Source organism: Ovis canadensis, chromosome 24, assembly GCF_042477335.2.
Source record: "Ovis canadensis isolate MfBH-ARS-UI-01 breed Bighorn chromosome 24, ARS-UI_OviCan_v2, whole genome shotgun sequence".
Lineage (NCBI taxonomy): Eukaryota > Metazoa > Chordata > Mammalia > Artiodactyla > Bovidae > Ovis > Ovis canadensis.
Genome location: NC_091268.1, coordinates 35145626 through 35172120, shown reverse-complemented (window position 1 = coordinate 35172120; position 26495 = coordinate 35145626). Strand labels below are relative to the sequence as shown.

At 46.0% G+C, this 26495-nt stretch overlaps 1 protein-coding gene across 9 annotated transcripts in view; it reads right to left on the bottom strand.

The window, feature by feature from the left end:
* The window catches only part of EEF2K (eukaryotic elongation factor 2 kinase), a 68387-nt gene extending 42320 nt beyond the window's left edge, over positions 1-26067 (bottom strand). For 2 of the 9 annotated variants that reach the window (XM_069570323.1, XM_069570327.1), the window contains exons 1-3: positions 25604-25936; positions 11658-11913; positions 8568-8883 (exon numbers count right to left, since the gene is read on the bottom strand). In XM_069570323.1, the coding sequence (XP_069426424.1) occupies positions 8568-8807 (240 nt within the window). In that variant the 5' untranslated portion in view covers positions 8808-8883; positions 11658-11913; positions 25604-25936. Of the gene's footprint in view, positions 1-8567; positions 8884-11657; positions 11914-14453; positions 14580-18271; positions 18333-23906; positions 24069-25603 lie in introns of those variants that run through there. The other 7 variants (XM_069570329.1, XM_069570325.1, XM_069570322.1 and 4 more) reach the window with 6 other exon arrangements.
* Positions 26068-26495: the final 428 nt, after the last annotated feature.

Genomic DNA, 26495 nt, shown 5'->3' with positions numbered 1-26495 from the left:
TCCCTGTGTGAAGCTTTGTTCTTGAAACAACTGCTACATTCACTGTCAGTCCATCAGTCATGTCCAACTATATGCGGCCTCATGGACTGTAGCCCACCAGGCTCCTCTGTCCATGGGATTCTCTAGGCAAGAATACTGGAGTGCGTAGCCATTTCCTTCTCCAGTGGATCTTCCTGACCCAGGATCGAACCCAGGTCTCCTACACTGTAAGGCAGATTCTTTACTGTCTGAGCCATCAGAGTGAGCATTAAAAGAATGTTATAAAATGTTTTTTTTTCCCTATCATCACTTCTGTAGACTTTAAGCATATAGGCCTTAAGTCAGCCTTACTTGCCTCTCCTGAATAATAGTAAAAAAACAAAACTTAAACCACAGCCAAGGGCAAATAAAAGAAGCAGGAAGAAGCGGGGATGCACAGTCACACTCCATGATGGGAAGAGGCCTCTGTGCTGTGTGGCTGCCCCACTCTGGGCCACACGCATTTAGAGGTTTCGTGCAATTTCCATGGAACCCAGCATTGACTGTAAGAGCAAAGACTTGGAAACTGCCTCCGGGTCCTACAAGAGAAAATGCTTAAAGAAACAATGGGTTGCCATGGGGCCACTAAAAAAACAGTGGACTAGACCCACACTTCCTGATGTGGAAAAATATGCATCATTTCTTGTTTGCTGAGGAAAAACTGTTATTAGAAAGCATACATGGCATAATCCTGTTATTGTAAGAAAATGTCCCTGTTTATTTAGTTGTGTCTGTATATTGAAATACACACTAAGACCTTAATAGCAACTGTACTTTCATTGTTTTCTGTAAGGAACATTCATTACTTTTATAAGTAACCAAACAAATAAGTATAAAAGAAACAAAGTTAAAAATCCTCAAGGAATCTTTGTTGAAAACAGTAGCTTTAGTTCATCTCCCCTGACCAGTGGGATTCAGAGGGGACAGGATGAGAAGGGTGGGAAAATAACCAGCAAAGTCATAACACGCCCTATGATTACGAAATGCCCTATTCTCCTGGAAATCTTTCCTTAGACAGGCATCCTGGCCGGCACCTCCTGACAACCTTGCCAAGGACGGACAGATCGGGTTAGTTAGTTTTCTGATCCACTGATGAGGTACCCAAGGCTCAGAGAAGATGGAAGAAACTCACCTATGGACCTGCAGCAACCACGAAAAGGCAAACCCAGGACTCAAATCCAAGCCTGTCAGGCCCTGGTTTCAAGAAGGTGGACTAAACATAGAGTTATCATATGCCAGCCACTCCATTCCCAAGTACCTACTCGACAGAAAGGGAAAATGCCCACACAAAGACTTGTGTAGCATTATTCGTAAGAGCCAAAAGGGAGAAACAACCAAAACGTCCATCAGCTGACAAATGGATAAACAAAACTGGTGTATCTATCATCAAAAAAATGAATGCAGTACACACTTCAACATTGATGAGCCTTGAAAACACTATGCTGGAGCTTCCCTGGTGGCCCAGTGGTTAAGCCTCCGTGCTTCCAAAGCAGTGTGAGTTCAATCCCTGGTCTGGGAACTAAGATCCCACGTGCCATGCAGTACAGCCAATAAATTAATTAATTAACAGATTTTTAAAAACACACAACCATAAAACTATGCTAAGTGAAAGAAGCCAGACACAAAAGGCCACATATCACATAATTCTATTTACATGAACTATCCGAAGAGGCAAGTCTACGGAGACTGAAAATACACTAGTGGATACTGGGGTCTGTGTGGAATAAGACGTATGGGGTTTCTTTTAGGGTAATGAAAATGAGCTAAAATTGGTTGTGGTAATGTGGATGCATAATTTTATAAATACACTAAAAGCTACTGAATTGGACATTTTAAAATGGTAAATTGCATGGTATGTGAACTGTATTTCAGTAAACCTTCTAAAAAATTACAAAATAAAGTTAAAGAAGGGGGACTCCCACTAATGAATATCTAGCATATTTCCATAAAGGGTCATGCGCTTCTGAAAGATGAGTCCCTCGGGCCAGTTTCGACTCTCCTCAGCCTCTTCCCGTCTTCCAGACGCCAGGTAACCGATTGCCAGAAGCAATCTCTTTTTGCTTCCACCACCCAGCAGGCCCTTGTTTTGCTGGAAGTCCCAATCTTTGTGGACCCAGGACACACCTAAGTTTCCCCTTCCAATTCTGTAGTCCCAGAGCAGTGGGCGGAGCACCTAAATGGTCACCAGCTCTTTGTATGCACAGAGCTTCCTGCAGTCAGCGGCCAAAAGCTGCCAGGTGAGGGCCTTCCAGGGCTCAGGTGAGCAGGGACATCTCTCTTCCCAGTGAGTCATCGGACGTTCATCTACCTCCTTCTGGGGTGATCAGTGTACTTTGACCAAGCTGCCAGAGCCACCCTGGGTGGGTTGAAAGTATCAGTTTAATCAGAAGGGCGTGGGAAGCAGGCGTGCCCATTATCATGGGAGCACCAATGCCAGTGCAACCTCTTTGAAGGGCAATGGCCAACACTCAGCCAAGTTCAAACCCACGAAGCATTTTCTCCAGCCATTCCACCTCTGGGGATTTACCTGGCAGGTGCACCCTGTGTAGGCACCAGGACACACACACACACACACGAGACACAAATAAGAGATGCTTATGGAAGCACTGTTTGCGGTAGCAAAAGCTTAGAAATGACCTTCACACCTACCCACGAGGGACTGGCTAAATACATGACAGTGCTTGCAGATAATGTCAAGATATGCAGCCATTAGAAAACTAAAACAAAATAAGCAAGACAACACACTGCCCTCAGGAAGGGCACCAAGCAACTAAGATCTGAGAACCTCGGGTTTACTATATGTCAAAACATCAATCATAGGACTGCTGCACAGATTCAATGAGTTGATATGAGTAACCGCATACAGAGCAGGCCTGCTCGGCCCACAGAGCCGGTTATGTAAGTTCTAGCTGATGTCAGCTCTATGTGCCAACATGGGAAGACGGCAGAGAAGTGCAAAACAGGTGAAATAACATTTCTGCGAAAAAGACAAGGAAGAGATTCACATACGTACATATGCTTATATTCACAAGCGCATTTCTGGAAGGACATTCCCCAGGGAGACAGGGTCAGACGTGGGAGGAGTGCTTTTCACTGTTTATCATTTGTCCAAGTTGAATTATTTCTACAGAGTAGGTATATTATTTACATATTATAAAATATATGTATTTCAAAGTTTTCTCAGATATACTTATAGGAGATTTATTATAACACTGTAATAGAAAAAAAGGGGAACAACCCAACTGTCCCCTAAGAGGAAGGGCTTCCCTGGTGGCTCAGACTGCAATGCAGAAGACCTGGATTTAATCCCTGGGTTGGGAAGATCCCTTGGAAGAGGGAACAGCTACCCACTCAAGTGTTCAGGCCTGGAGAATTCCATGGACAGAGGAGTCTGGCAGTCCATGGGGTTGCAAAGAGTCGGACATGACTGAGTGACAGGCTGGCTAAATAAACCCCTGTACATCAAGTGATGGAATCCAATTTAATTCACTAAAAAAAAAAAAAGGCAGGTGATGTCTATGTTCTGATAGGAACAATCTCCAAGATATTCTCAGACCAGGAGAACAATTCTTTTAAATACAAATTTCCACTTCATTAAAAAACTGAAAACATAGTATATGCTACATAGGTTAATGCTAGAAAATGCAGAGATTGTGAAACAGAAGCAGAAAAGGAAAATCCCATCCGAAGACAATCTCTGTTGGCATCTTGATGTACTTTTTTTTTTTTCTCTTCTACAAACTTTATTAGAGTAATTGAAGGGAAGTTAGAAAAAACTCCAAGTCTCTTCCAAACAAAAATGTCACATAGAAATGATTTTGAATTACTGGTAAAATATTTGGAATATATTTTAGAGCAAATGTTTTATATTATATGAGTAAATCTGATTAGTGAAAGAGGGTGATTCAGAGTTATGAAAAAAAAAATTGAATGAGAACTATGAATAACAAACATAAACATTCAACAAAATAAGATTACAAAAACAAGTCTATATGCAAGTACCTGTGAGAGCACATATATTACCATATGCATATATACATAAGCATACATCTATGCATGTGAAAAACAGCATATATACACATACTGTGAGCAAAAACTGGAAGAAAAAATATATTCAGGTAAAAGTACTTATATAATATTGTACGCAGAAACTTGATGTACCTTCTTTTAGGGTTTTGCTCTGTGTGTGTGTTTATAGAGGTATAATCATACTCTATACCCTGTTCTTTAAAATTAACTCCAGAATGGAAGCACTTTCCCATGTTATGATAGCATCGTCTATAAACATCCTTTTGTTGGCTGTTGGATATTCTACCCAAGGCAGGGCCCCTTGAGCGAGTCTGCTACCATCCCCCTGGGGATTCAGGCAACATTCCCTGGCCTTGACACCAACAGACTCAACAGTTCACAATACACGCCTGGTACCTGCCAGGGTGGTGCCACCTTGGAGGAACGCCAGGTGGTCATTTTGATTCAATAACCCAAGTTGCCATGTCGACAGTAAATGAAAAACCACGTTCGGTTTGTTGAGTGCCAGGGAGAGTGAGGTTTGGAAAACTGAGCTGCTACCTCCCTCTGAAGTCATCACTGGCAACAAGAACCGCATAGAGCCTGCCTTCTCCTGCCCCCAGGAGAGGGGGCAGCCAAGAGCTACATCTTGTCCTTAAATGGTCCTTCCGCTTAGTACAGGGATGGGAAGTGCAATGGGACACAGGCCCTCGCCTTGCAGTCAGGGGCTGACTCATAAACAGAACAACATTCAAGAATGACAGACGTACAGAAAGGTCTGCTATGAGCCTCAGAGAATGTGGAGGAGATAGCCAGGGTAGGATGCCACAGGAGCCGGACCAGGAGCCCGGTCATTTTAAAAGACCCATGTGTCAGCTGAAAGAGGTTTCAGGCAGAGGTGAGAAAAGCAATGCTTGTTGCAGGAGCAGGGAACGTGCAGGGTCCCTGGAGGTCATGAGCTCCCATCCTCAGTGAGGATTTCGACTTGCACAATCTCAGTTCTGTGCTCACTCAGTTGTGTCCAACTCTTTTGTGACCTTGTGGACTGTGGCCCGCCAGGGTCCTCTGTCCATGGGATTTTTCAGGCAAGAATACTGGAGCGGGTTGCCATTTCCTCCTCCAGAGGATTTTCCTGACCCAGCCAGGGATCAAACTTGAGTCTCCTGCATTGCGGGCCAATTTTTTTTTACTGCTGAACCATCTGGGAAGCCCATGAGTTTTAAGGACAGCCAATTACTGATGTTTCTTCGGGGGAGGAGTGGTTACCTGGTTGTGTTGCTCTCTTTATTTTTCTTCTTCTAAAACTTCCTTTTGGGTACACAAGTAATACATACATGTAGTTTTATAAGTTTCAAATGTTTTAAAATGTATACAATGTAGGGACTTCCCCGGTGGTCCAGTGGTTAAGAAACAGGTTTGATTCTTGGTCGGGAAAGATGCCACATGCCATGGAGCAACTAAGCCCACACATCATAACTACTGAGCCTGTGCTCTAGACCCCAGGAGCCGCAACTGCGGAAGGCCACACGCCCTAGAGCCTGTGCTGTGCAACAAGAGAAGCCACCGCAAGAAGCCGCTCCACCGCAACTAGAGTAGCTCCTGCTGATCGTAACTAGAGAAAGCCTGTGTGTAGCAATGAAGACCCAGTGCAGCTAAAAACAAATTTAAAAATTTTAAGTAGCATCTGTTTAAAAGATATATATACAAAATATTTATATGCAATGCATTATAATAACCACAGTCCCCCTCAAGATCACTCTCTCCCCCAGAGAGAATCACCACTGATTCTCTGTTGGATACAAATTCCCTCTTCTCATCAGTAATTTTTAAATTTGTTTACAACAGAAGTGTTTGCTAAGAAAATACTGATATATGTGTATCTATGTTTTCTGATACAACAGGAATCATATTATATATTTCAACTTGCTTTCTTACTTCTCAGCACATAAAAATAAAAATAGCTAACATTTTGTTCTTCTTATGGACCATCACTATCCCAAGAGCTTTTCATGGATTTTGGTTTCACCCCACAAAAAAATGTATCTTGTGTATATCTTGGCACTGTTTCAAGTCAATTCACATAGAAACGTCTTTGGTTTAATGTAAATAAAGCATTCTGCTAGGACCATGGTCTATAATTAAACAGGCCCCTCCTCAATGGAATATTTTAGTGGTTTCCATTCTTTGTTTATTACAAACAATATTGCAAAACACATCTTTGAATATGTAAACCTCAACACTTGCACAAATGTTTCATTGCTTGTTCTCAGCTGAGGGTGGTATTCTCTCATGTGGCCTTAGCAAATGTACGGTGGGGCACATTCTGGGTGGTCATAATAAATAGGGAGGAATATAACATAACGAGTAGGCAGGAATCTGATGTTTAGTGAGCTGCGATGAGACATGCTGAAAGTCCTACAATATAAGGGACAGTCCCACCAAATAAACAATTGTCCCCACCTGAAACTAATAGTCTCTGTTTACTATAACTCTGACATAGAAATACTTTTTACTTTAATAATGATTGTCAAATGGCCCACAGAGATCTCTGTTTTATGTAAATACCATCTATCTGTCCTCTGATGAGACAGCACCCACAGTAAAGTGAGTTTAGCACTCATCCATCTCGTCACTGATTCCAAATGAAGCACCTACTAAGGGCATGGCACTAGGGATGAGTGATGAGCAGGCCACAGGATCCTGCCCTCATGAAGCTTCCTTCCTAAGCCAGACCTATAGACAAATAGGTCTGGATTTGCTGGATCACTCACCTGTGTTTCCTTTAAAGGATTCACCAGACTGCATTTTGGGGTCACACTGTCTGAGACCCTCCAGCTCTTGGGCCCACAGGCAGCTGCTGAGGGCAGAGCCCTTCTGAGGGGTCTGCCCCACTAGGAGGCCACCAGGATCCTGCTTCTCTGGAAGCAGCCCCCTGTTCTGCGATCCCCACCCTGTGCCCTGGGCCAGAGGTGAATGGACCAGAGACAGTGGACGCCTGACTCAGGCCAGACCGAACAGGTTTTCTCCTCTTGCAGCTGGGATGGAAGAGGGTCAAATCCATCTTTACATGTGGCTCTGTCTGTAATAAAGGGACCCTTGGGGATCCATTTTCCCACCATGTAGACTGAGGGGCAGAGAATAATCAAGAATAGACAAGGAGATGGAGGAAGGAGCCAGAGAGGCAGTCCTATGGCCTTCCAGGCTCCTGGATCTGTCCTCAGAGACCAGACATCACTTCTGCCCCTCGGTCTCAAGAAACACTTCTTGACTGTTAGAACAGATTTCCTCTTTTCCCCCTTGAGCTAGCATGAGCTGGTTTCTGCTTCACAAGCCCTGACCCCTCTAGGCCCCTCTGGCACCTGGATTCCCTTGCACAGGGTACAGGAGCTGCAGGGATCAGGGTTTCCGTGTGCCTCCCTGACTCACGCGAACAGACCAGGGGCCAAGCTGCTCTCCCGTCTTCCCACGCAGCCCTCTGCGGGTGGAGTGTGTGTTTCAGAAGCCGCCTTAGGACAGGAAGGCAGGGCAAGCTGCAACCTGACCCTTCAGGGGCCCCCCAACCTCAGAGGGGACCCAGAGGCCTATTTCTGGAGCTGACTGCTCCTGAGAGACTTAAGCTAGAACTCTGGCCTGAAAGGAAAAAGTATCCAACTGTCTGAGAACTAAGACCATTAATTTTCTAAAAACAGATTAATTCTGCAATTAGAGAAGAGTGACTCCAATTTCAAATCCCAAAGTGGTAACAGGCCTTCCGCTCACAGTACAAACTGATACTTATTGTTTGCGAGGATTAAAAATGGATAACAGTATTGTATTTTTAACTTTTTCACCACCAGTTACTATACAAAAGTCCAACAATGTTTGCCTTTCTCCTTCATCTCTATAACCAGCTTTGCCAGGGTATGAACACAAATTCCTAATAAAATAAGCACCCTATTCCTCAATCCAACCTATGGATCCAATCCATCCTCTGCTTAGGATGTCCAACCCTAAGCAGAGGCTCTTTTGACCACAACCAACATAAAAAACTACATTTTACCCCCTATCTCTGGACCCACATACACACACACACAGAGGAAAAAAAATACTTAACATCCCTTATGTCATGAGAACCTGGTTATCAACAACCAGTTTGGTCAACGCATATGTGTGTGTAAAGGCATGTGTACATGTCCCTAAAATATTATCACGACTGTCAGAGCTGATATTTTTTTTCCCTCTTCCCTCTCCAATATTTTCTACTCTGTTCTATTCTGGGTCTTAAAAAAACTGGCCAAGGTTCCCACAACCCACACTAGTGGGCCCAATGCAGATATTGGTAAAACACTGCTTGCTGGAAAGGAATGAAACTCGTATTGAAACAATGATTCAAAGATTGAAACAAACAAAAAACTTGTATTGAAATCTTCCCACTTAACAGACACTGCCTCAGATCTAGAATTTAGAGCATTGGCAAGAGTCTGGAAACGACCTCAGCCAGCGACCTCAACTCCCCATTCCGCTCACCTGGGGTGGAGAGGGTGGCACCAGTGACCACTCACCTTGAAATGGAAGGAGCCGGCCGGGGACCCACTGGAGCCGTAGCGCTCGCTTTTTGCTAGGTTGCTGTGGCAGTTATTAACCTTGAAGTTGACATTCTGGTGTGCCCCGGGGTCATCGGTGATGGAGCAGATGAAGTAACCCTCCTCATCATCGTCGCTGTCTGTGTCTGAATCACCAGCCCGGGAGGCTGGGCCGCCATCCACGCCTTCCAGGCGGAAGATGAGGTCTTCCTCGGCCATGGTCCTGGGGTGCCCGTCTTACCCGAGGGCTGGGCGGCACAGCCAGAGTTACGGGGCAGATGCAGAGGAGAGAGTCCTGTGAGAGAGGCAAGAGAAAGGGGGGTACTGGGGCCCAGGGGCTGAGAGGCGGCTGGGCACCTCACCCCAAATACCACTGGCACAAAAGGAGCCGTCACCCTCAGACAGAAAGGGACAGCTAGCAGGGGAGACACTTGGCAGGCAGCAGCGAGGAACATGTTAAAGGCACACACAGCCCTCCACCCAGTAATTCCACTCTGAAGCGCTCAGAGCTTCAAACAGAAAATAAAAGCTTCTTAAGTCACAAGGCTGATCTTTTCAGAACATAAATTACATCAAACCATTTTTCTGCCTAACACCCTGCGGCAGCTTCTCTTCACATTCTTAACAAAACCCAAATGCCTTTTAAGGCTACAACGCCTGTGTTAGGCTGGCCCCTGTCCACTTCCCCTCTGGCCTTGGCGGCTCTCCCAGCCCACGGGCTTTTTCTTTGTGTTCTGTGAGTACTGGGCACCCATTCCCACCTCAGGGCCTGGGTACTTGCTGTCCCCTGTGCCTGGAAAACCTTCCCAATCTCCCCACAGTGGGTCTTTCTCATCATTTGGATCTCAGTTCAAAAGTCACCTTTCCAGAGAAATCTTCTCTGATTTAATTCAAAGAATCCCTCTCAAACGCACATCCAGTCACTCCTTAGCATGTTACCCTGTTCTGTTTTCTTCACAGAGATTTCCCCAAGCTGAAATCCTCTCATTTACTTCTTTATCATCTGTAGCCCTGGTGCCTTAAATAGTGCCTGGCAGAGAGCAGGCCCTCAGCACATGTCCCCGGAATGGATGAGTGGTCTGAAAAAGTGTTCTCTGTAGCATAATCAGTAACAGCAAAAAGAGGGAAGAGCCCACAGTGACCATCAATGGAGGCCTGTTACATAAACTACAGTTTTTCTACACCATGGAATACTATGTGACTGATACCAAGAAAAAGGAATCTAGATATACAAAGACGTTCAAAGACTGTCAAGAAAGAGTTCAGCAACACTGTAGGATACAAAAATCAACAGTCTTTCTATGCACTAGCAATAAAAACTCAAAAATGAAATTAAGAAAACAACTTCACCTATAATAGCATCAGAAAGAATAAAAAGCTTGGTTAGGGAATTCCCTGGCAGTCCAGTGGTTAGGACCCCATGCTTCCATGGCAGGAGGTACGGTTTGTTTTGATCAAGATTCCAGAAGGCACTCAGCCAAAAAATTAAACCAAAAAACCTGACAAACAGAAGTGCGGGACTTGAACAGTGAAAAACCAAACATGTCAGAAGAAATGAAAAAACAAAAGACTGAAGTAAGTGTAAAGATACCCTGTGTTCACAGATCAGAAAATTTAACATAGCTAAGTTTGAAATACTCCCCAAACTGATCTACAAATTCAACCCAATCACTATCAAAATTCCAGTGCTTTGTTGAATAATTTAACAGACTGGTCTTAAAGTTCATACGGAAATTCATGGGGCCCAGAATAATCAAAAGAATCTTATAAAAGTTGCAAGAATCATACTTTCTGAATTCAAAGCTAAAGCTAAAGTAATTAAGACAGTTAGTGGCAAGAGGACAGACACAGAGATCAACAGAATAGAATTTAGAATCTAGAAATGAACATTTACAGCCAATTGATTTTTGAAAGGGGTGCTAAGACAATTCAATGGGGAAAGAAATATCTATCCATTAGGACTTTTTTCATTTTTGCTACACCACGTGGCATGTGGGATCTTAGTTTCCCAATCAGCAGTAGAACCCAAATCCCCTACATTGTAAGCAGAGAGTCTTGACAACCAGACCATCAGGGAAGTCCCAAGAATAATGTTTTCAACAAATGGTGACAGAACAAGTGAATAGACACATGCAAAAGGATGAAGCTAAACTCCTTCCTTACATTATACAGATTAACTCAAAATGGATCAAAGGCTTAAATACAAGAGCCGAAACTCTGGGAAGAAAACACAGGAGAAAATCTTTGCAAAGCTGAGTTAGGCAAAGCCTTAGGATACTAAAATTACAAGCAACAAAAGAATAGATAGATTGGACATCATCAAAATTAAAAACGTTTGTGCTTCAAAGGACAGCACCAAGAAAGCGGAGGGACAACTCACATATTAGAAAAAAAATTTTTGGAAATCATATGTCTGATATGGGACTATGACTCATACTATTGTTGTTGAGTTGCTAAGCCCTGTCCAACTCCTTTGCAACTCCACAGACTGTAGCCTGCCAGGCTCCTTTGCCCATGGAATTTTCCAGACAAGAATACTGGAGAAGGTTGCCATTTCCTTCTCTAGGGGATCTTCCCGACTCAGGTATCAAACCCGTGTCTCCTGCAATGCAGATGGATTCTTTACCACTGAGCCACCTGGGAAGCACCAGGACTCATACTACTTAACAATAAAAAGAAAAATAACCCAAATAAAAATGGGCAAAAGATTTGAATGCACATTTCTCTAAAGAAAATACACAAGGCCAATAAACACATGAAAAGATGCTCAACATCATTAGCCATTAGGGAAATACAAATCAAAGTCACACGCAGTAGGATAGTCCAGTGGTTAGGCCTCCACACTTCCACTGGAGGGGTCAAGGGTTCAATTGTTGGTCAAGGAACTGAGATCTCACAAACTGTAGGATGCAGTCCAAAAAAAAAATTTTTTTTTAATGGAAAGTGACAAGTTTTGGTGAGGATGTAGAGAAACTGGAAACCCTCATACACTGTTAATAGGAATGTAAAATGTTGCAGTCACTTTAGAAAAGTCTGGCAATTTCTCAAAAAGTTAAAACACAGAATTACCACTTGCTCCAGCAATTATGTCTGTGTGCTAAGTTGCTCATGCTTGTGTACGACTCTTTGCAACCTTATGGATCACAGCTGGCCAGGCTCCTCTGTCCATGGGGTTTTCTAGGCAAGAATACTGGAGTGGGTTGCCATCCTCTGCTCCACGGGATCTTCCTGAGCCAGGGATCAAACTCATGTCTCTTGCACCGGCAGGAAGGTTCTTTACCACCAGCACCACCTGGGAAGCCCTCCAGCAACTATACTCCAAGGTCTAATATACACAAGAGAAATGAAAACAGGTCCACAACAAAAACTTGTGACATGTGTTTCACAGCAGTATTATACAAAATAGCCAAAAGGGAAAACAACCCAAATATCCATTAACTGATGAACAGATAAATCAAATGTGGTCTATCTATACAACAGAACCCTATTCAGCCAGGAAAAGGGATGAAGCACTGATGATACTAAGTGAAAGAAGACAGTTCAAAAAAAGACGATAAACTGAATGATTCCATTTACCCAAAAATTCCAGAAAAGGCAAATCTATAAGAAAGTATATGAGTGGTTGCCCAAGGATAGGAGAGGGGAGAGTTGGGAGGAAATGAGGAACAATCTCAAAAGGGTTTCTTTTGAATTGATGGAAATGTTCTAAAATTGATTGTGTTGGTTGCATCACTCTAAATAGATTTAAAACCACTGAACTGTACACTGTAAATAGGTGGGCTGGAAGGTTTGTGAATTATATTTTAATAAAACTAAAAGTTAAAAAAAGAAAAAAAAATAAGATAGACAAGGAAAACCATTAAATTTAAAAAGCAAGCTGCATAAGAGCAGTTACATTATGGTGACCCTATCTGTGCTAAAAGAAAAGGTACATTTGTAGCTCTGTTAAGGGCCTGTAAGAGCATTACCAGCACTGGGATGGGCAGTGGGACTGGGAGCTGGGGGGTGGAGGAAAGTTTTTAACATTTTGTACACCTCTATATTGTTTTAACTTTTTATAAAGCTGGGTTGCTGTCAATATAAAATAATAAATAAGTGAAAGACAAAAAAAATTTTTAAGATCAAGTCAGTAATTCCAATTCTTCTTAACAGCTCTTTCCATTAGCAGGCAGGCTTACTGACCTGAGGCTTCAGCACTTTTTCTTTTTTTAAAAAAAAAAAAAAAGACGCTTACTTAAATATATTTTTATTCATTTATTTTTTAGCTCCACTGCACTGCACCTGTGATCTCAGTTCCTTGAGGAGGGGTCAGGCCTGTGCCCCCGGCCATGGAAACACAGATTTTTAACCACTGGATCACCAGGAAGTTCCCTTCAGCGCTTTCTTGACAGTCATCAAGAAAGAAATATATTTATATTTTAACCCAGTGCATACCTACGAAATGTAAGTTAAAATGTCAGGAAACTGTACTTAGCTTTACTCTGTACAATGCATTCTGCTATTTTCTGCTCTTCTTGTTTTGCTTTTTTCTTTCTTTTTTACTCTTTATCCTTAACGCACCACCCACACTGATTTCTCAACTCAGTTTGAAAATCGCTGCTCTGGGTGTCAACTGCCGAGTTTGTCTCTGACCCTCTGGGCAAGACAGTCACCGCCTGGATCTGATGCCAGAGCCACCTGATCCTGCTTGTTACCAAAATCGTCCCCAGGCCCTGTGCCCACTTCTCTCCACCCTCGGCCACTCCCAGCCCCAAGGCCTACTCTGCCCTGGTCAGCCCTTGGCCACAGTCCCTGCTGACCAAGACAGATGGTTGCCTGGGGCTGCACCCAGCCAGGGCACTGGCCTCGGGGGCCACACCCGCGCCAGGGGAGGGGCCGGAACCACAGCTTCAGACCGCCGGGCAGTGTAGCCCAGCGGTTAAGAGCCCGGGCTCAGAAGCCAGGCTGCCAAGGGTGCAAATTCCAGCTGTGCCGCTGGCGACCCGGGCTACATTAATTCATCTCACTAACTCCCCCATCCGTGAGGGCAGCTGAGTGGGGAAACAGCCGGACTGAGGTTCCACGGTGGTTCACAGGGGAATTCGGACCATTACCCCAGCCCTCGGCCACGTCCCACCGCTGATCTGACCTTTTCCTGGGAAACAAAAGCAGACAAGCAGCTGTGACCCTGGCTGGCACAGTGCCTTGTACTCGGCAGGCACTTGATAATGGATTCCAGAACTGAGTGAGGGAGATCTGCTTTAAAAGGCTGTTCGGTGATCATAAATTTGCTCTTAAGGCAGCTGTGGCAACGCCTGCTAACTACCCCCTAACAGCTCTTTTCTCCTTCATAATAACAGAACCATGGCTTTTCAGCCAAGCATGTGGCCACTCAAAACAAAGTCTACATTTACCAGATTCCTTTGCAGTTAGGGGTGACCATGTCACCAAGTTCTGGCCAAGGGGGTATGAGCAGAAGGGCTGTATGCAACTTTAGGGAAGGGTTTTTTAATTTTATTTTATTCAAGTACAGTTGATTTACAATGTTGTGTTAATTTCTGCTGTACAGTAAAGTGATTCAGTTATATATAAAAATTCTTTTTCATATTCTTGTCACAGGATATTGAATATAGTTCCCTGTGCTATACAGTAAGACTTGCCTGGTGGTTGGGGGCGGTTAAGACTCTGCATTCCCAATGCAGAGGGCCTAGGTCAGGGAACCAGATCACATATGCCACAACTAAGACCCAGCACAGCCAGATAAATAAATAAATATTTTTTTTTAAAATTAAGAGAAACTATCACAACACTGTTAATTGGCTATACCCCAACACAAAATAAAAAGCTAAAAATAAATAAATAAAAATTTTAAAAGAGGAAGTATACCTTTCTGCTCTCTCTCCTTCCTGCTGGCTGGAATGCAGGTATGATGGCTGGAGCCCAAGCAACTAAATTTATCCATGAGAAGGAAGCCATGTGCTGAGGATGGCAGAGTCATGAAACAGGGAGAGCCTGGAACAGCATAATCTTACATCATGGGGAGCATAATTATCCTGGACTCACAATCTTCAGAGTGTGCTATCTAAACTTATATAACATATTATAGTTTTCTTTTTTTCCTACAAGTTGCTAATTCTGTCTGGTCCAGGAGCCCCTTCTCTTCCCTGTCATAAAAAGTCATATCATATGTCTTATGACAAACTGATGCCTGGGGAGGTCAGCCTGGGAAAACTGCAGTCTCAGTCCAGAGTCCTAACGTGGTAGCTGCTTCCACATCTGCCCATAAAGATGGAGCCCCTGGGGGGTGTTGGATTCCCATAAACAAGCAAGGAGCCCTCCCTGGCCCATAACTCAGCCCCACGATGCCTGTTTCAACACCTACCGTCCTAGGAATCTCCATCAAACCTGGGCTTTGTTTGGCCCACCATGGGCTTCTGTGTGAGCAGAGAGACTGAGACCAGGAGCAGAACCTTGGTTCCCAAGACGTCAGGATTCTCAAGAAGCTCTCCTCTGTCCTCACTCAGACATCCACATCTTTCCTTCCTAGCCCGTGACACATCCTGGGAAAATACTTCTATGGCGAGGCAGCTGAGCAGAGCTCTGAGTCAGGCCTGAGTTCAAGTCCCAGCTCTGCCACTTCCCAGCTGTGTGACCTTACCTCTTAGGCTCAGGTTTCTCACTCTAACCTGGGATGCAGAGCTGCACTCACCCCTCTAACTAGACAGGGCTGGCACAGAGCAAGCATTAAGACTATAATTACCATCATCATTTTTATTACCATCACTAAACAGGGCCGAGTCCTGGGTCCAAGCCAGACTGGTGACCTGGATGCCTGGTTAGCAGCCAAGCCAAGCTTCTTCAGGGGTCCTCAGGGAGCAGGCTATCTTAGGCTCTGACCGCCGAACCACTGCTCACTGTGTCCTGCCATAAAGGGCTTCTCTGGCAGCCACAGGGGAGGAAATGATGACTGCAATGCCTAGGTCAAGTCCTGTGGGCCAGGCCACAGTGACACCGGCCCGCCCTGGGGCTCCCCTCACCCCCTGGAGCTGACTTCCTGCCATAGAAATGAGCTGGAATCTTCCACCTACCACTCCTGGGAGCCAGCACCCCAGAGCCAACATGGGCCATGCTGAGCTGCCAGGATACCCACTAGTATATGCCCAACACAGCAGATCTCACCAGTCCTTAACTGAACCACAGTGGGCCAGGTGACTTGTGGGTCATCTCATGCCATACAACTGTTTCTGTTTGGGGATCTGCTTGTCCCCAGCTCTCAGGTCATGTGGTTGGGGTTGGGGATTCAGCTCCAGGTAACAGAGTATGTCACATGACCCTGCTAAGCCCATCACAGAATGCATGTACTGTTCAAAGCGACTTACTCAGGGATGGGCATGTGACTCAAGTCAAACCACTATGGCCCAATCCCAGGTAAGCCTGGGGCTTTGGCTTGAGCAACTAGAAGAGAGGATCAATCATTTTCTGCAGCATGTTAATCTGAGACAAGGGCTGAGGTCATCAGAGAACATCTGGTTGACATTTGGTGAAGCTGACATTTGGTGAAGAGCAGAACAAGACATGCAGAGAAAAATGAATAGTGATGATACCATTTGAGATCCTGAATCCAAACATGCTTGAAGCCAAACTGCCTGCCTGGACTTCTGAATTATACGACACAATAAACCCTTGCCCTTTGGGGTATGTGGGGGCCAATCTGGCTGAGTACACATAGATTCTGTGTCATCTGCAATAAGAAAAGTCCAAAACCCAACCAGGACTTAGGGTCACTGTATGTTATTAACACATAATTTTAAAAAATCTTTCATTAAAACACTGGAGAAGGAAATGGCAATCCACTCCAGTATTCTTGCCTGGAAAATTTCATGGAAAGAGGAACCTGAAGGGCTACTGTCCACGGGGTTGCAAAGAATTGGACACAACCGAGCACACACACGCACCTTAAAGCACAGGGTTAAAAACAACACCCCTTTCCTATGAGGGCCACTGTGTGTGTGCACAGGTTAGGTATGCTCAACTCGAGTGAACAACCTGTGCAGCAGCACATGGGCAGCTCTGCTTTCCAGCTCCAGGGGCAGCCGCTTCCAATTTTCTAGATGTGACTCTTGGTAGATAACACCATGTCTCTAAGTAACATGCTTTCTCCGTTATTTCTTTTCTTAATTACTTATTTTTGGCTTCACTGGGTCTTCGTTGCCGTGCACAGGCTTTCTCCAGTTGCAGCATGTGGCTTTCTCACTGTGTGGCTTCTCTGGGTGCACAGATTCTACGGCACATGGACTTCAGTGGTTGTGGTGCACAGGATTAGTTACCCTATGGCATGTGGGATCCTCCCAGTCCAGGGATCGAACCTGTGTGCCCTGCCTGAGCAGGCAGGTTCTTGACCACTGGATCACTAGGGAAGTCCTCTCTGTTATTTGCTATCTATCGAGTTTCTGACGTGATAAATGAAACTGTAGTTCCACTTCCCCTCATTACTTCCCTCCCCCACTCTGCCACTCCGACTGGTAGGTCTTTTGCTGCTTTCTTTAGAGACCATGCCAAGAACTCTCTCTTTTAAAATTATTATGAGTATAGCTGATTTACAATATCGTGTTAGCTTCAGGTACATAGCAAAGTGATTCAGTTGTACATATATATTCTTTTTCAGATTCCTTTCTATTATAGGTTATCACAAGATACTGAATGTGGTTTCCTGTGCTACACACTAAATCCCTGTTGTTTAGCTAGTTTATATACAGTAGTGTGTATCTGTCAATCCTAAATTCCTAATTTATCCCTTCCTTCCCTTTCCTCTTTGGTAAGTGTGTTTTCTGTGTAAGCTTATTTCTGTTTTGTAAATAAGTTCATTTGTAACTTTATTTTAGATTCTACCTATAAGTGATTTCATATCATATTTGTCTTGCTCTGTCTGACTTACTTCACTTAGTATGATGATCTATAGTTCTATCCAGGAACCCTCTGTCTTATCCCACTAAGTTCATCTTACCCAAGACAGATGTGGTTTTTATGCTGCAAATGAGTGATAAGAAAGCAGAAGAGGCCTTTGCTCCCACTGGCCACAAAAATGCACAATGTTTACTGAACTAAGACAGACAAGTACATGTGGACAGCTTACGGTGTCGAAGGCACCATGCTAAGCTCTCAATGTGGACTCTCCCTTCTGGCAATGACAGGTGACACTAGGCAGAGAAATGACTGCCCATCTCTGACAGGGCCACTCCAGGGAGGGAAACTGAGCAGACCCAGGCTGCCCTAGACTGCTCCTGGCTTGCTCCAAGGATGTCCTGAGCTCTAGCTTGAGTTCTCAGTTCCCTTCAAACAAGAAACACAAACTTACCTTGGTGCATTCCCGGGTTCACTGCAGCATTATTCACAATAGCCAAGATATGGAAACAGCCTAAGTGTCTGACACATGAATGGGTAAAGAAAATGCGGTATATCTATTTGTCGTGTTGTTTAGTCACTAAGTCGTATCTGGCTCTTTGCAACCCCACCGACTGCAGCATGTCAGGCCTCCCTATCCTTCACTAGCTCCTGGAGTTTGCCTAAGTTCATGTATTATGTACACAATGGGATATTATTCAGTCTTAAAAAAGAAGGAAATCCTGTCATTTGCAATAACATGGAGGACATTATGTTAACTGAAACAAGCCAGACACACAAAAATATTGTATGATCTCACTTACACGTGGAGTCTGTAAAAGCCGAACTCAGAGAAGCAGAGAGTAGAATGGTGGTTGCCAGGGGCTGCGGGTGGGGTGGGGGAAATGGAGAGAGAATGTTAAAGTGTACAAAGTTTCAGTTAGAAGATGAATTAAGGCCTGGAGAGCTAGTGTACTGGCGACTATAGCTAATAATACTGAATTGTGTACTTGAAATTTGCTTAAGAGAGTAAATCTTAACTGTTCTCACACATACACACAATCAAAATAAAACAAATGGTAACTATATGAGATTATGGATGCATTAATTAGGTTGATTGTGGTAACCATTTCACAAATATATGTATATCAATTCATCACATTTTATGCCTTAAATGTGTACAATTGTAATTTGTTAATTATACCTCATAAAGCTGGTGAAAAGGCACATAGGATGCTCAGCATCACTAATTGTTGGCGTGTGCGTGTGCTTAGTCACTCAGTCGTGTCCAGCTCTTTGCAACCCCATGGACTGTAGCCCACCAGGCTCCTCTGTCCATGGGATCCTCCAGGCAAGAATACTGGACTGGGTTGCTATACCCTCCTCCAGGGGATGTTCTCAACCCAGGGATCAAACTCGCATCTGCCAGGTCTCCTGCACTGCAGGCGGATTCTTTACCCACTAAGCTACCTGAGAAGCCCAATCATTGGAGAAACACAAATAAAAACAACAATGAAGGATTCTTCCAGTGGTCCAGTGGATAAGAATCCACCTCCAACGCAGGGAACGTGGGTTTGATCCCTGGTCAGAGAAGTAAGATCCCACATCCCACAGGGTAACACAGCTCACCAGCCACAACTAAGACCCAACACAGACAAATAAATAAACAAATATTTTTTTTAAAAACCCACAATGAGATACCACCTCACACCTGTCAGGATGGCTATCATCAAGAAGCCTACAAATAAAAATGTTGGCAAGGATGTGGAGAAAAGGTTCACTTTTGTGTGGGAATGTAAAATCACCAATTTGTAAATATATAATACAGTATAGACTGTATAAATGTTGAATACAGTGTAGACTTCCTCTAAAAGCTTAAAATGGAACTGTAATAGGATCTAGTAATTCCACTCCTGGGTATATATCCAAAAAAAAAGAAAACAATTCAAAAAGATACAAGGACCCAATGTTCAGCATTCATAGCAGCACTGTTTACAACATTTACAACAGGCAAAATATGGAAGCAACCTGTGTCCATCAACAGGTGAACCAATAAATAAGGTGTAGTGCGTGCGTGCGTGCGTGCGCGTGTGTGTGTATCTGTGTGTGTGTGTGTGTGTGTGTGTGTGTGTGTGTGTGTGTGTGTAGTGGTGCTGGTTTAGTTTCTAAGTCAAGTCCAGTTCTTGTGATCCCATGGACTGTAGCCCACCAGGCTCCTCTGTGGAGAGGATTTTCCAGGCAAGCATACTGGAATGGGTTGCCACTTCCTTCTCCAGGGCATCTTTCCACTCAGGGATCAAACCCAGGTCTCCTGCATTGCAGGTGGATTCTTTACTACTGAGCTATCAGGGAAGCCTATATAAATATATAAAAACATACACATGTATCCATACATATTACACAATGGAATATTACCCAGCCCCAAAAAAGTGATGAAATTCTGCCATTTGCAGTAATGTGGATGGACGTAGATATTATTATGCTTAGTGAACAAGTCAGAGAATACTGTATGTTAGCACTTACTTGTGGAATCTAAATATAACAAATGAATGTTTATAGGAAAACAGAAACAGACTCACAGACACAGAAAACAGTGGGGACAGGGAAAAACAGAGAGGCACGTTAAAAGATCCAGACTGCTATGTATAAACTAGACAAACAACAAGGATACATTTACAGCACAGGGAATTATAGCCATTATCTTGTAACAACTTTCAACAGAGTATAATCTATAAAAAAAACATTCAATTACTATGCTGTACACTTGAAACTAATACAACACTGTAAATCAACTATACTTCAATTTTAAAATAGTTGGGAAAAAAACAAAGCTCAGTGTCGTGCCCAAGACCCTGCATTCTGCAGTCACAGGACCCAGCTTGAATCCTGGCTCCCCAGCTAGGAGCCTGAAGTGCTCATCAAATGCCTTTCCAGGCTGCGTTTCATTTATTTGCTGGGGGAGGGGATAGTAACAAAAGTGTCATATCAGGAGTTACTAAGTCAAGCCTCCAGCTAAAAATTCAAAGTGTCTACTGTATCCGCAGCATACGGTAGGTATTCATAAATAAACATTTATTAAAACTATCTCAAGAAATAATACAGTTCATGTCAGAATGTCAGAATAAAAGGACTGATTTACAGATGTCCCCACCCAAGAACCACTCACTATTCACAACCAAGTCCTCATGTCCCGGCCCCTACACCTGAAGGACCCTCTTTCCAGAATGCCTCTCCCAACTGCTGCCAAATCCTTTTGTTCCCTTCAAAATCCAGCTCAAACTTTTACCCCCTCCAGAAAGACTTCTCTGGGTTTCCATTATACCCAGAAACCCAAAAGTCTATGTCGTGGGCAGATTAATGCCCCCCTCAACAAATATGTCCACACCCTAATTTCCAAAGCCTGCAAATATACTCCCTTATGTGGCAAAATCAACTTGGCAGGTATGACTAAATGAAGGGTCTTGAGATGAAAGATTATGCAGGATTATCCAGTGAGTCTTTATAAAAAGGAGGCAGGAGTCAGAGCAAGAGACGTGACAATGAAACAGGAGTCATAGACAAAAATTTGAAGATGCTATGCAGCTGGCCTGGAAGACAGGGGAAGTTATGCTGGAGGCCTGTAGAAGCTGGAAAAGGCAGAGCAACAGATTTTCCCTGCAGCCTCCAGACAGAACATAGCCCTGCTTTTGAACTTGGCTACCTTGGCTTTTGAATTTCTCACCTCCAGAACCATAAGGAAAGAAATCCGTTGTTTTAAGCCACTAAATCTGTGGCAATTTGTTACAGTAGCAACAGGAAACAAATGCAGTCTAGACAGTAGGGCAGGGGACACTTGGCAATGACTGGAGACACCTCTGGCTGTCACAAGATAGCTCCCACAACAAAGAGCTGTCCAGCCAAACTCTCAATAGCCCTGAGGCTGAGAAACCCTGCTCTAGAATGACTCTGGTGGTATTCCAAGGAGACGTCCCCATCCTCCTTTCCTCCTCTTCTCTTTTAAAAACACGTTTCCACGCATACCAGAAAGAGACAGAGAAATCAGCTTACTCACTGATGAGAGCAGCAACCCACAGCTGAACCCAGGAAGACAAGTCAACATTCACTCTGCTAAGGCTCATAAAAACATCACTGTGCTTCGTTCATATGAAGCCCTTATGAGTCAAAGGTGATTGTTTTAAAAACCAAAAATACACCCTTTAGAATACAAAGCACAATATTGTAGGTATAGCTTCAATGAACAAAATGCACAAGAGGGACTGAATTTTAATTTTTAATTATTTGCACCCTTCTCATGTTCCCAGGACACTCTGTACTCTTGGTGGGTCAGACCAGAGAGACAGCATGTCTCATTTCTCAGGGCAACTCTGTGTTTATACAGCCTCTCGGTGCCCAGACCATGTGAGTGTCTGGAACAAAAGGGGCCGTGTCTTGGTCCTTCTAGCTCCTAGCCCAGAGCACAATGTCTGGCACACACGAGGTTCCCTAGAAATGCAGGGTGCATGAACGAATGATTAACTGGAGAAAAGTGGGCCATTTCTGCAGATATAATGGGCATTGTAGGCATGGAGGAATAGAGGGACTATCAGGTTACAATTACAAGGCATCTAGGGGTTACTTAGCCAGGAGACACAGCTGAGTATATGGGAAAACCTGAGTGGGAAAGCCTGGATCGTGCGGAGGCCCTCAAAAAGCAGCCAAGACAAGGATTGGGCCCAACAAGCTTTGGAGATGAACAGATCTGGGTTCAAGTCTGGGCTCTGCCACTACTAGCTGAGTGCCGTTGGGCAAATTAGCTAACCTCTCTGAAACTTGGCTTCCTCATGTGCATAATTCACTCATGTACCAAGTGGGGCAGTGTGAGCAAGGTGGAGAAGAGGTGAGAGAGCTGGTCTGTGGCGCAGAAGCCAGCTGTCCACTGTGTTTTGCGTACCCCTGCCCAAATCCTTTTGCATCTAGGTGAGGCCAGGGGGCTACATGTGAGGCGGTGGAATGAGGACAGAAGTAACTTGCGCTGCTATCAGGCCCATCCCATCCCTGAGGCCCGTTTTCGGCACCCTGGTCAGCCTCCCCTGCACTGCAATGCTGTCCTGAGACACGTAGCCCAGAACAGAGTCACAGCTTTCCAGCACCACTCACAAAGCTCCTGCTCAGCCCCCTGGAGAACAAGGGTTCCCTGCTCCCTGGGCTCACCCACACGGTGCCATCTGTTTGGCACACGCCCTAACCTGCTCTCCCTACCCATCCCCTAGCCAGTTCTGCTCATCCCTCAGGTCTCAGGTTAGATAGATGTCACCTCCTCCAGGAAGCATCGCTGGAGCCCCAGGAGTTTGGCACCATTAGCCTCATCCTACAGATGAGGAAACTGAGGAACAGAGAGGTGAAGCGACTTGCCCCTAATCACGCGGCCAGAAGGCAGGGGAGGTGGGTTTGCAGCCAGTGCAGATCCATCCAGGGTTCGCTCAGCCCTGACTTCCTAAACCACTTTCAAACTGTGATTCCTGGGACCACTAGCAGGTCCCACTTCTACTCGTCACATGTGCAAATTCTGGGGGCCCCGTGCCAGTCCTGCTCAAGTAAACTCTGGGGGTGGGCCTGGCAAGCCGTGTTTAAACAATTCCTCCAGGTGGTGTAGATATGCACCGAAATTCAAGAACCACTGGCCCGTTAAAATTTAAAAAATAAAAAACTTAAAAAAAAAAAAAAAGAAGAACCACTGGCCCAGAGACATGTTCTCAGTTGAGCCTCCTGCCTTTTGGCCACTCCCTGTGGAATCCTTGCGAGGTCTAGAAAGTGTCCCAGCTGGAGAACTAAACACTGTCTGCCCTCTGATTTTCTAGCCATCTGAAATGCTTCTCTGGGTGTTCCACGGCCCCGGGTCTTTGGACAAGATACTGTCTTCTACTTTATTATCAAGCCTGTTAGTGACTCACTTCTTCCTTTGTTGGAAGCCTGCTTCTTGTGCCCATCAGCCTTGGTGGCAGGAGTATAATTCAGCAACACTTGAAGGGCCAAGCCACTTTTATATTGCAGTGAGCACTATAGCCACTTTCTTCTAGAACATTCTCAGTTCACTGGGGTTACGTCTGCAGCTTCTTGATCAGCAGAACTGATCTCCCCAGCACAAAAATGTTTATTTTTAAGTCAGTCCAGCAAGCCACTATTACATTGAATGCGGTCCTGGTCATCAACACTTCCTGAATCAGCTTTAAGAATCAGACCAGAAAGAGTAAATCTTAACAGAATGAGCCTGAACAAATCCAAGTTTCTGCTGGTGACCCTCAGCTTTCTTCCACACTGCTCTCTGTGTCCTGGCACCTGGATGTCAACCCTGCCAAAGACTGGACCAGACTTCTTTGGGGAATCTGATCAGTGTGAGAAAAAGGGCCTAAAGACACCCTCCCCTGCGGAACACCAGATCACCCCGAGGGGAAAGCCACAACCAAGAAGCCCCTCTCATACCTACAGATGTTTCATAGGGCTTCCTGGAGCCCCAGTTTCTTCAGCAGATAGTCACAGACCACCAGAGAGGTGGAAAGGAGAGCTCCCGTCAATCAGGGGCCCAGCCACCTTCCAGGGTGTGGCTCTGCCCTCTGCCAGGCCTTCACAGTCCTCTCAACTCTGCTGGTAAATAGGAGAATGGGGGAGGTTTTCAGGGTCCAGCCTTGGGGGAGACACACACTATTTCTGCTCATATTCCAACAAGCCAAAACTTAGTCATGTGGCCCAACAAATTATAAAGGAGCCCACAAAACGCAACCAGGATGATATCCCAGGAAGAGGAGGACATGGTGACCAACAGCCATCTCTGCCACATAATACATTAAAAATGTTTAAAGATCGTATCAGTGATACATCCTTAGCCAGAAAGTACTGTCCTGTCACCCAAAGCACACACACACACATGCACACGCGCGCACACGCACGCACGCGCACACACACACACACACCCTGCTGCAAATCACAGAATATACAGGAGTGACCATATGTAAACAGATCATTTCAAGGGATCCTCAGACCCTGACTTCCTCTCTCCCCACCCCCTACAAAAGATAATTTGGGACAGCAGCCCACATCCCTTCTTGAAGATGAATAGGAGAGGAGAGGGGATGGCAATCCCAACCACCCTGTTACACCTGAAATCCCAGCAGCTTTATTGTATTTGTTGAATAAATGCCTGGAGTAAAAAATGAAAGGTGCTGTGGAAGCCAGGGAGAAGGACACCTAGGAAACTCTAAATCCCACTTCCTCCCACAGGCATCCTTTCCATCACCACCTCCAGGAAGCCTTCCCCAATGACCCCCCACAAGACCTCCCCCCGCCTATGCCACACACACGGCATTATCAGCTCCCACCTGCTTGCTCTGTATTCCTTCACTGAGCCCACCTTGCTCATTAGTACCTGCTGTTAGATTACTCTGGGCCTCAGTCTCCTTCTCTGTAAAATCAGAGGGGTATACAATTTCCTGTTTGAGCGGCCCCCAGGCAGCAGCTTCCAGGGCCGAGGACCCAGAAGTCAGGCTCCCACAGAACTTCCCCTCCTGCAAACTAGCCACCCTCCTCCCAGCAGCCCATGTGTCTCACCGGGGCGCAGCTGGGCGGGTTCCCCGCAACCCCCGAGGCCCGCGCAGCGGATCTAGGCCGGGACTCACCCGGGGAGGCCCCCGCCCCGCCACTCCGCATACTGATGCCCGGCCCCTTGGCGCACTTGCCCACGGGGCCTGCCAACACCCGAAACTCTCGCAGTCAACAGTGCAGCAAGGGTGCGTCGACACTGTCCTTGAGGTTCCTGGAACTGGGGCCTCTTGTTCGGGGGCCCAGGTGGGGGATGCGGCTTCGGGCCCCGCGGGGAAAGGAAGGCAGCCCTCCCCCACCTCTGCGGGCCCCGAGGCGCCCCAGGCGGAGGCCCCCAAGCTGCCTCTCCCATACCATCGAGTGCCAAGTATTTTCCCAATAGGCTCTGCCGTTAATCGGCACGACGCTCCCATTTTACAGAAGCAAACAGTGAAAGCCGAAGAGCTGAACCCTCTCATTCTCCTTCCGCCTCGAGCCCCGCTTTAAGCACCGGACCCTGAGCGCTCCGGACGCCGGCAGCACCGGGGCGCGCCGGCCTGCAGCGCCGGATCCCGGCCCCCTTGGCCAACCGCGGCCCCACTTACCTGCCTCGGGCGGCCCGGCGCGGCAGCCGCTGCTCACGGCCGCGAGGATCCAGAGGAACTGGCAGAGGCTCGTGGCCCGGTGCTCCAGGGTGCAGGGCGGGCGGGCCCCCCGAAAATGCCGGGGAGCGGCGAGCCGGGCGCGCGGGCCGGCGCTCGGGGGAGGCGGCGGCGGCCGCAGGAACGGTCCCGGGGCGCGAGGGGTGCGCGGAGCCGCTGGAATGATCCCGGGGCGCTAGGGGAGCGTTCCGAGGGCGACCGTCAGCGGGGCTGGGGCAGCTGCAGCGGCAGCGCGACTTGCGGGAGGCGGATCCCCACACTGGCAGAGCTGGGGCTGGGGCCGGAGGCCGCGGGCCGGGGCGGGGCCGCGGCGCTCACGTGGCCGCCCCCAGTGGCCGCCCGGGCTCCTTCTGCCGCCGCGTGAACCTCCCGGCGCTGCGTCTGCGGCTGACTAGCCAGCTGAATACAGAGATTCCGGATCTAACGCCTGCGGCAGGCCTGGCCACCTACTGGCAAAGGGGGCGCCCGCCCAGCGGGTAATTTCAGAGGGGACAGCTAACCCCTTGCTCTCGTACCGCACCCTCCCATTCTCCATCCGCTGCCTGTCTAGTTCCTGTATTCGAATCCTTTCCAAAATCAGTAATGATCCGGTCTCATTGTACGTCTCAAATAGCTTTTTTTCTGATCTCTGCTTTGCAAAAACTTATGGCAATTATTTGTGTAATTATTTGTATAGTACGTTGCTGTAGTCCTCTTAGCGAACGGCTTGGCATCTGCGTGCGTGCTAAGTTGCTTCAGTTGTGTCTGTGACTCTGTGTGACCCTATGGACTGTAGCCCGCCATGCTCCTCTGTCCATGGGATTCTCCAGGCAAGAATACAGGAGTGGGTTGTCAT